Source organism: Falco biarmicus, chromosome 2, assembly GCF_023638135.1.
Source record: "Falco biarmicus isolate bFalBia1 chromosome 2, bFalBia1.pri, whole genome shotgun sequence".
NCBI lineage: Eukaryota > Metazoa > Chordata > Aves > Falconiformes > Falconidae > Falco > Falco biarmicus.
The window spans coordinates 74,240,096-74,249,652 of record NC_079289.1 but is presented as its reverse complement, the minus strand read 5'-3'; the positions used below and the strand labels follow the sequence as shown (position 1 = coordinate 74,249,652).

Here is a 9,557-nt window from a genome sequence, read left to right as displayed (position 1 = left end):
TCAGCCCCCAAGACAGTGGTGAAACTCACAAGAGAAGCCACAAAAACTTGAGAAGTAACATAATCAATTGGAGATCTTTAAAAACATAAATTGCCAGGAAGATAAAGGAATGTCTACCTTTTCTTTCTACAGCCAGTAACTACAAAGACTTGAGCAGCATGGTCTAGCAAGAAAAAAACAACCCTGCACTGATTCACTGAAAGCAATGCAGACGTCAGCCAGGGATCCCGCTGAGCTGCAGCACCAATGTGCTCCTTATACACTCCAGGAAAGGGATTCACTTTGATTTGATGCATCAGTGTGAGGAAAATGGCATCTGAAGGCTGCAGATAAAAAGCACATGTCCTGCTGAATTAACAGTTGATACAGCTGTATATAACAGGACCATCAAGAAGAGTGGCTGAACTTCATCATTCAAATGTGTCAAGCAATATTTTTTTTTTAAAAAAAAGGGTTCTCATACAACACTTCATATGTCAGTATATTAAAATCTGCAGAAAACAGCAACTTCAGTTCACTGGAAACAGTTCTCTTTTAATTTCACCATAAAAAAGCAAAATAAACTCTTCCACTGTAGTATTATAGCTTTTAATATTCCTGAGCTGCATTTTAGAAGCAAAAGTATTCTTAAATGGATTTAACAAGAGACACTGCAGCCTTGCTTTCCAACACAAGTAAAAATAATTTAGCAAGAAGGCCCCTTTTTCAAAAGACAATGGCTAGCTCTGTATATACCTGAAAAAATGCTTCAAGTGGCTCTATGTCACCTGAAGTAATTACAAAGCCAAATATATCAACAAAATAACAGAACAACTTTTCAACATTTTACCACCGTTTCTTACTTCCTACATCAGTGTGCCTCTCTTACATGGAAAGTATTATTATACAAATGGTATTACATGCCAGAATAACTTGGGCCACAAAGCTTGGCATCATACAGACATATGAAGGAATCACAGCAGTTTAAAAGATATCTTGCGTATCTTTATAGTGAGTTTTAAGAATTAAATGAAAGTCCTGCTATCCATCTCAATCAGCAAAACACTACTTTGTTAAATGTGATTTCATTGAATGCACCAGAAAGCATCTTAAATCAAATCTGTATGTAATGGCTTGTCATGTCTGGAGTTCCTATAACTGGCACACATGTACTTCTCAAGCCAAATTAGGTGATACAGAGATAAAAACTAAATTGACTAAAATCAAGGTTTAGAAAACCGAAAATCAAGGAAACAGGTTGGCTTTCAGCACTGTAGGAACTCGAGCACAAGCACAGGTTGTTATACCTACACTGTGATAAAAAACTAGAGAGAGACAACAATGCATGAAGAATCATCAAAAAAATCAGGCATCTATTTTCTTGGTTTGAGACTAGATACAAGTTAAGCATTGGTTGAAACGAATGTGTTTTCTATAGCAGTCAACACCGATGAGGTCTCATGTACAACTTCCTGGCCCTTTTGTCCAACCACAGCCTTTCCAGGGAGCCAGGGTCGCCACTACCCACTCCAAGTACTCCTTTGCTTATTCAGTGATCTCCTCCGGTGTCTTCGTCTCCTGCTCACACTTCTGTGACTATGACTTCTTTCTCTTCTGTCTCGTTTACGTTCGCTACTGCGAGTTCTTCTGTAACGTGAACGTCTGGGGCTTACACTTCTTCGACGAGGACTATGGCTTCGTCGAGGACTGTAACTTCTGCTAGAGTGTCTATAATACCTCCTTTCTTTCCTGCGCTTTTCATCCTGATAACTCACATCTCTTCTGTGTCTGCTCCTCTCTCGTTTACCCTTACTGTCATCAGTGTTTATGCTGCTACATGAACGGCTCTTTCTTCTCCTTGGCTCTGTGCTACGTTTGCCCTGCTCACAGTGTGAGTCCTTCCTGCAGTTATTCTGGTCATAGCTAGAGAGGCTCTTCTGCTGCTGGTTATTGGCGGGAACACATGAAAGTACCCCTGAACTTTTCTCAGAACACCTCTCAGAGTTTGTGGTATGAAGTTTCTGACCTTCTTTGACATGACCTTTGTCATGAACGTTGCCATTCAAGTACTTGCATTGATTATTTACACTCTCGGGGGGTGCTACTTCTCTCTGAGAGCCGGAAGCCAGTTTGTCTGTAACAGTCTGTCCTGAGGTAGAAGTGATGCAGCTGGATGACACAGTGTGTGGAACACCACTAGGGGTTTTCAGCACGTCAGACCGAGATGCTTCAGTTTCTTCTTTGTTTTGATTAACTGCATCCATTTTCTTGCTCAGAAGATTGTTCAGTAGTTTCTCCCTCAGTTCCTTTTCTTTTCTCTGCAACCCCAGTGCTCTCTCTCTTTCCTCTTCCACACGTTTGAGCTCAGCCTCCTGGAGCCTTCGTCTCTCCTCTAGCTGCTGAAGGCAAATCTTTTCTTCATTATGTGCTTGCTCCAGAAGTTTTACTGTCTGAAAGATAGTCAAAGGGAAGGTAAAAGTAAACAAAAAAATATCTGTAGATCTGCTCATGCTTCCAAGTGATACTATAACACAAAAGCAGCAACATGGAAAGAAAATAAAATCTAGCAAACAAAACTTAACCATCCCAAAATAAAATGGTGGTTTCCCTCATAAAGGGAAAAAAACCAAAATCAACCAAACAAAAAAACCCACTAACACGCAACTGTTGTAAGGTGAAACATTAGTATCAGTCCACAAACTCTTTTCAGTGTTAATTTCTTCTAGTTATCTTCACAAGGCAAAAACAAGGCTTGGTCTTTATGGCTCCTTAATATGACGCCAGTAGCACACAAGCTAGAACAACCTGTGAAATCTGAAGTATGAGAACTCAGTTTTAAAATTTAAAACATGGATTTCTCTTAGTTGACTGCATTCTGTGGTCATAGATGACTTCACAATGAGTATGTAAAAACTAGCAAATAATTAAACACACACATATTATGTAGAAACTGATTTTCATTTTGTCAACCAGTTTAGAAACTCATACTGAAAAAGAAGGTTCAATTTTTTTTTTGTTGTTGTTATTCTGACCCATACAAGTGCCTTAGTATAGACCTCAAAACTCTGGGAGTGAAAGAAACACACTGCACTATTTTGTCAGACAACCTATCTCACAGCTACAAAGTTGCAAAACCTGCAAGAAGTATTTCTCCCTTCTCCTAGCATATAACTGACCACAGAGCACTGTATGAGTTAAAAAACACTCCTGAGGCACACTGGCATCAAGGATAAATAAACCCTGTGCTCTGCCACACAGTTTTTCATTTCTGTAGAAAATTCGTAACATATATTACATTACACCCTAACAGGACTTTATCCTAGTCTTAAGAAAATGCATCCTGTTCCACTGAAAAACAGGAATACTGTTAGAGAGACAGGATCTAACATTCAAAACCTTAACTGACAGTACTTTTCCTACAGAAAAATCATTCTGCACATTTTCAAACCTCAAATAACGAAAGCTCATTCTCTGAAACTGCAAAGAATAGCTAACAGAACTGCTGAAAGCCAGACAGGAAACAGCATCAAAACTGGAATTAGAAATAAGGAGCCTTGCATCTTATTCTCGTGTTTAGTTCACTTTATCAGGCTTACACATTTTTTCACTGGACTTAAGAGCAAGCCTGCCAATTAGTTTAAAAGTGAAATATGCTATTCAGAACTACAGGTTCTATTTTACTCTTCCATTTACTTGTATATGCATATTTTATCAAGGGAGAAATACTGTTTCATTGCACTTTTTTGAATTTTTGGTCTAAGGAATAACATCTGAGAGGTAATAAACCTGCCGTTTAATGAACAGTGCTCCCCACCCCCTCTCTAATCAGTAAAAGGCTTTGTTCTGCTGGGTTCTTCATTAGCTTCTGAAATAAATATTGAAGTTACCTTTGCCCTGCTTAGCAGTTCTGCAATTAGTCTAATGGACTGAAGATTTCTCTGAGCTAACAGGAGCTTCCTTTCTTCTAACTTTATCTTCTCTTGAAGTTTTTTCTGTTCTTCAGCTTGAAGCTTCTCAAGCTGCTTTTTGTTTCGTCGAACTTCACGATCTTTCTGTTTCTGTTCTCTCTTGCGCAACTTTTCTTCTCTTTTTTTCTCTCTTTCATATTCTTCAAGCTCTCTCTGCTTCCTAAAAAGAGATAAATATTTCAATCTTACCTAGAGCAGGTACAATTTTAGACTCCTACTCTATGTAAAAACATATTTTGTACTTGGAGTAATTTGTTTAGAAACAAACAGTAAGTTTGCTGATTACTGAAAAACAGAAGTAGAAAACAGTGAACATTTTAACCACCAGTTGTGACAGCAAACAATCATCAGTCTGTCAATATTTAAAAACAAGTTGGAATCCAAACATAAACCATGGCTACAACAAAAAAACCAATTTGACCAGAGACAATAACAATGCATAGGGCAGCTGGGCAGTGAATCATCATAGTGAGAAGAAAATTACCAAGAGGGTTGCAGAGGTTTGTGGGTTTTATTTCAGTCATTAGGACAAAGTGCTAACTTGTATAAAAAGGCCAAGGGTTTCTGAGGTCAGGTGTCTATGGCACAATTTTTATGAAATTTAGTATTTTGCAGATTTAGTATTTTGAACTGAACATAAGCATTGGTGATAATCTAAATAACCTTACAGTTTTAGAAACTGTTTAAAATCTAAACATTAAGCAATAAGAATTTATACACATCAAGGCAAATGGACATCATACAACCTCTGAATAGCTGTCTTATGACATTTGCACCCCTATACATTTTCTTAAAATGTCACTGTTAAGACGTGTTTGTATCCCATCTCTTTCCTGGGAAAATACTGATGTTAAGAACAAATGAGCTTTGTAATAGCAAAGTTACTTAGTAGTAGAACTAGCACACTATTTTCTATTCTCCATCTACAATGCACATTTTTCCATCAGAATGACTACACATCATTAAGTTCCCAGCTCTTGCAGTTACAGTTCAAGGAGGAAAAAAACAAAGGTGCAAAACACTCCTCCAAATCTCATAATCCCTGAACCCTATTTTCCTCAAAAGGACGGCAATATTCTCAATCAGTTTTCAGTGCTTCACTTTAGCTACAGGATTTGAACTCTGAAAGGAAAACTTGTAGTTATTTTCTATCCATTGATGCCGATATGAAGAAGCAACTACAGTTTTGTTGTGCCCGATTGTCAAAAAATATAACTGAGCAGTAAGCAGTACCTTTCTTCCTCTTTTTGTTTTTCCTCAGCTTCTTTCTCTTTACGTTTTTGTTCTTCTCTCTGTTTTTCAAGCTCTTGAAGCTTTTGCCTCTCAAGCTGACGCTTCTTAATCGATGCATCACTGAGGTGTTTTGTTGAGTCAAAAGAAACCTTTACAGGATACAATTGAAAACAGTTTTAAATAGATGAAGAAAAAAAAAAAAAATGGTCCCCAACAGCCTACACAATCCCCAGCAATTTTAACCTAGCACAAAGGCATCCAAACCACAGTGTAAATACAATCAGAAATATAAAAACTTTTTCAAAACAAAGGTATCTTCTCCATGTGCCCAGAGCAAGCATCAGAGCACTATAACCAGGTAACTGGGAACTAAATGCCTGCACACTAGCACAATCAGGTGTGTCTGATATCCAAAAGTAAACCCTAGTGTGGTTTACACCCTGGCTGTCCAATGTTTTTAACCTGTCAGAACAGGAACATCTAGAACTCTTTCAGCTCATGTATGCTACTAGGGACTGTATGGCACGAGGTAGAAACAGGCCTTAATAAAGGCCTCCCTTTCTGTCTAAAACTGGAATCCCTAAGTTCAGCAGAAGAAACAGTTCTACAACGTTCAGCACCTGGTTTAAGCAAGCGCCTCCCCAGAAATTCTAACACTGAGATTCCCAAGTTGAGCTACAGTGAACTGAAGCTCCAAGTTTGAGACCAGGAGCACAAGACACACACATCTGAGCAGAGACCTGGGAAACACTGAGCTTCCAGGACATAGGAGCATACCTTGGCCATGTCCAGCTGTGTACTGGAACAGGACATCAGCAGACACCAAAGCTCTGGCATCCTAATCTCCCATTCTAGATACCACCTGTGTGTAGGCAAGGGTCTGTCATATACATTCCTGCAGGCCCATCATCATGAACCACGGGGCAGAGAACAAGGAGCACATACTTTGGAGTTTAATTTACCCAGGCTCTATATAAAATGATGTTTCACTAACAGGCTGAAAAGACAGACAGGTAGAAACAGACAAGGTGTTGTGACCTTGTGTGAAACAATTCTGTCCTGCCAGCACTGTTGAAAACACAGCCCTCTCTCTTTCCTATCAAATCACCAGGGCAGCTGCCAGGAAAGTGTGCTTCCTCTTACACAGCCAAACTAAATTTGGGAACCCTGATCCCCTGCATGTAAGCAACAGTTTGAATTTCACATCCCCTTGAAAACCTTGAGGGTCAAGGTACAGTTTATATGCTCCAACTAGCGAACATCGACATGAAGATAAAAAAATTACAGTATTTTACTTACACTGACTAAACTACAACTTGAATAAATATTTGCATGTTCCCATATCACACAAAGGAATACTCAAGCCTTTTCCTAAAAGACACTTTCTGATTCAATGAATGACTATTGAGCATAGTGAAATACATCCGTAACATCTCCCTCAACTGACAGTTAAATGCACAGACCACTCCAAACATTATCAGGGCAAGTTTTCTTCAGGCCCTGCTTTCATAGACACTACATCTGAACAGACTGTCTTGTTCTCTCCTGTCATGATTGTATTTCCTAAGACAATGAGGTTACAGAAAAACAAGTATCTGACAAACTCCACTCACTCTCTTCATGTAGTCTAACAACACATTTTTCTTCCATCATTCTCCTTTACAAGTTCTATTACGACTGTTCCATAAAACCACTTTAGTGTTGTTGAAGTCACCAGTTATCATACTACAGCAGATGCAGGTCTTAAGCACTATGGAAATAACATTTAGTTGTACTTGGTTTTTCACATGGATACTCATAAAGAAGTCTGCAGTTTCTCACCTTTATATTGCAAGCCACTGCTTTGCCATCATCACCTTTATACATCAACTTCATCCCTCGCAGGGCATTCATGGCCTTAATGAAACCTGCGTACTCTCGATACTGAACATAAGCTTCAAAATTTAAATGGCCTCCAAAACTAAAAGTGTGAAAATTTCTGCCAGTCATTTCCTCTCTGTAAGGGTCCAGCATAGGTATGTCCACATTACGTATTTCTCCAAATTTCTTGAACACTTTTATAAGCACTTCTTCACTTGGCTTTTCGGAGCCAGAGTCCTTTGCTGCAAACCACTTACAGGGTAAGCCCTCTAAGTGAATAGTATCTGGTCTTTCCCCTGGCAAAGTTTCATTCATATCTTTTGCATCACGGAAAAACGAGTCCCAGTCATGTCTGGTAGGAAAGTCAATCTTATATTCCGCAGCACGGACTTTTAAAATGTCAGAGAAGCCACTCAGCTTTATCGTTTTGCCATCGAGGCATGCCAGAAAAGATTTGACCAAACTTTTGTTTTCAACCTCTCCTTCAAACCGGATGAAATCCATCGTGCTTTTAGAGATCCGCAGGGTGGAAAACTGATGAGTTTGCACCATCCCTTTCAGTCTTTCCATCACTTCCCAGTTTGAAATGGATTTTCCTGGTTGTTTCAGCTGAGGAAGTGCCACACTGATGGTCATTTTTGTAATGGGTTTAAGGTACAACCCACACGGAGCACAGAGCTCTACAGCTTCTGATGTATCATGAACTATTGTTGCAGCAGCCATAACACAGAAAAAGCATAGGATAAAAAAACATAAAAGATGCAAGTTTAAGTTGCAGGCCAACAGTAGTCAAATAAAACAGCCCTTATCCATAAACAATTGAATTCTTTGGCCATTTAACCATTCCCAAGTTAAAACAATGTCTCTTAATACAGGAGTCAATTAGAGAGTTAAAATTGAAAAGTACAAACATCTTAAAACTACTTTACAACCACTAGAGCCTGTAAGTAATTAAACCTCAGTAAGGCCTCAGAAAAAACCGCAAGAAGCTGATGACAATCTTAGGAATACATGAAGTTGGTATGTGATGGCTCAGAAAGCAGCTACCCTTTCTCAGGAATGAGGAGACTGGCGGAGCGATGTCACGCTGCTTTGAAGTTCACTTAAGTAAAGATCAGCAGGCTAGCGCCGAGGCGGGTCCCGCGTTCTCCAGCAGGAAGGCTTGGGAGGTCTCTGCAACGAGAGGAAAAGGCCCTTTTATTTAAAAGGCGGAAGCCCCACCGCCCTCCCCCGAGCAGCCTCACCGGCACAAGGCAGGGAGTGCCGTGAGTCACACCGGCGCCAGCGGGGCCGCACAGCCCGCCCGCGGGAAGGCCGCCCGCTGTCTCGGCGGGAGGAGCCCGGACGCCGCGGCGAGACGCCGGGGGGGCCCAGCGGGGAAGGCCCCGACCCCAACGGCCGGCCCGGGCCACCCGCACCCTCCGCCGCCGGCTACCCGTTGCGCTTCCCGGCCGCCAGAGCCTAGAGGCGCCCCGCCGGGCCCCTCCCGCCGCCCGCCTCACCCGCAGCCGGCGGGCCGGGCCGCGCCGCCCCCACAGGCGCCCACCGCCGGCCCCGCGTGTGCCGCCACCCCCGGCCCGTGCCGGCCCCTGCCCCTCCGCGCGCCGCCGGGGCCGCTTCCGCTTCCGTGTGGCGCAGCGCTCCCCGGCCGGCCAGGGGCGGCCGCGCTCGCCACGGCAGCCCTCTCTATGGCAGCGGCGTGATGGCGACGCCTGGCGGCCGGGCGGGGCCGCGGGCGGGGGCTGGAGGCGGACGAGCGGGCGTGACGGCTGCCTTCCGCGGGAGCGCGGGGCTTGTGTCTCGCTTCCCCCCCCGACGGACGCGGTACGGCGCGCACGCAGCCGCGGTGTGTGAGCGGGACTGTGTCCCGGGGGGCGCTTGTCACCCGCTCCCTTCCGACAGCTGGGGCGCGGGGGCAGGGGGGGCCGCCCGCAGCCGCTGGGCCGGGCCGGGCGGAGCCGAGCCGAGCCGGCTGAGGTCGCCAGCCACAGGCAGGGAAGCCTCCAGCGTGCTGCTGACCACGCATTCCCAACGATTTGTGCTTTTCTGGGAGACAAACCCGAACTCTGTGTTGATGAAAGAAAGGCACGAATCGACAAGACGTAATTTAGTTGCATAAACGTGAGGAGCGCGATTTGAGATGCTGGAAGATACCCAGGCTCCGTACATGGGTCTGGAGAGTGCGCCGCAGGACCTAGAGAAAACCTGACTGCAGTGTCAGCTGGAGGTTGTGCTGGGTACTCGAGGGCATCCCACATGGCAGCAGGCACGGCAGGCAGACCGTGAATTGAGCCCTCGGTGCCACCTGGGGGGCCGTGGGGTCTGGGTGCTGCTTGGCTTTCAGCTGCTGCTCTGAGGTCATGTGGGTCTTCTCAAGCCCTGGGCTGAGCCTACTGCACCTTAGCTGGCATCTCCAATACCCCAGAGCATCTCGATGGACTCAGCCCTTGCTGAGAAGCCCTTACAGGCAAGAAGCTGAGTCCGGCTTCTAGTTTGCAAGTAGCTATCTGCATGCAG

The 9,557-nt window shown here is 43.7% G+C and overlaps 1 protein-coding gene across 4 annotated transcripts; it reads right to left on the bottom strand.

Moving 5' to 3' along the window:
* Nucleotides 1-513: 513 nt before the first annotated feature.
* On the bottom strand, nucleotides 514-8,697 carry AKAP17A (A-kinase anchoring protein 17A). 4 transcript variants are annotated; one of them, XM_056328678.1, is made up of 6 exons: nucleotides 8,543-8,697; nucleotides 8,088-8,213; nucleotides 7,002-7,744; nucleotides 5,181-5,329; nucleotides 3,867-4,107; nucleotides 514-2,429 (listed from the first exon to the last, which is right to left on the bottom strand). In XM_056328678.1, the coding sequence occupies exons 3-6, from the start codon at nucleotides 7,674-7,676 to the stop codon at nucleotides 1,500-1,502; spliced, it is 1,995 nt and encodes a 664-aa protein (XP_056184653.1). In that variant the 5' UTR covers nucleotides 7,677-7,744; nucleotides 8,088-8,213; nucleotides 8,543-8,697; the 3' UTR covers nucleotides 514-1,499. The 4 variants fall into 4 exon arrangements, with proteins under 4 accessions (XP_056184653.1, XP_056184651.1, XP_056184652.1 ...); XM_056328676.1 differs by having other exon boundaries at nucleotides 7,002-8,213; XM_056328677.1 differs by having other exon boundaries at nucleotides 7,002-8,213; nucleotides 8,587-8,627.
* Nucleotides 8,698-9,557: the final 860 nt, after the last annotated feature.

Coding starts and splice junctions, on each gene's coding strand:
- AKAP17A (XM_056328676.1), bottom strand. CDS start 7,763: ATGGCTGCTGCAACAATAGTTCATGATACATCAGAAGCTGTAGAGCTC. Junction 5,330..7,001: donor CAGTGGCTTGCAATATAAAG/GTGAGAAACTGC, acceptor TATCCTGTAAAG/GTTTCTTTTGACTCAACAAA. Junction 2,430..3,866: donor AACTGCTAAGCAGGGCAAAG/GTAACTTCAATA, acceptor ACTATCTTTCAG/ACAGTAAAACTTCTGGAGCA.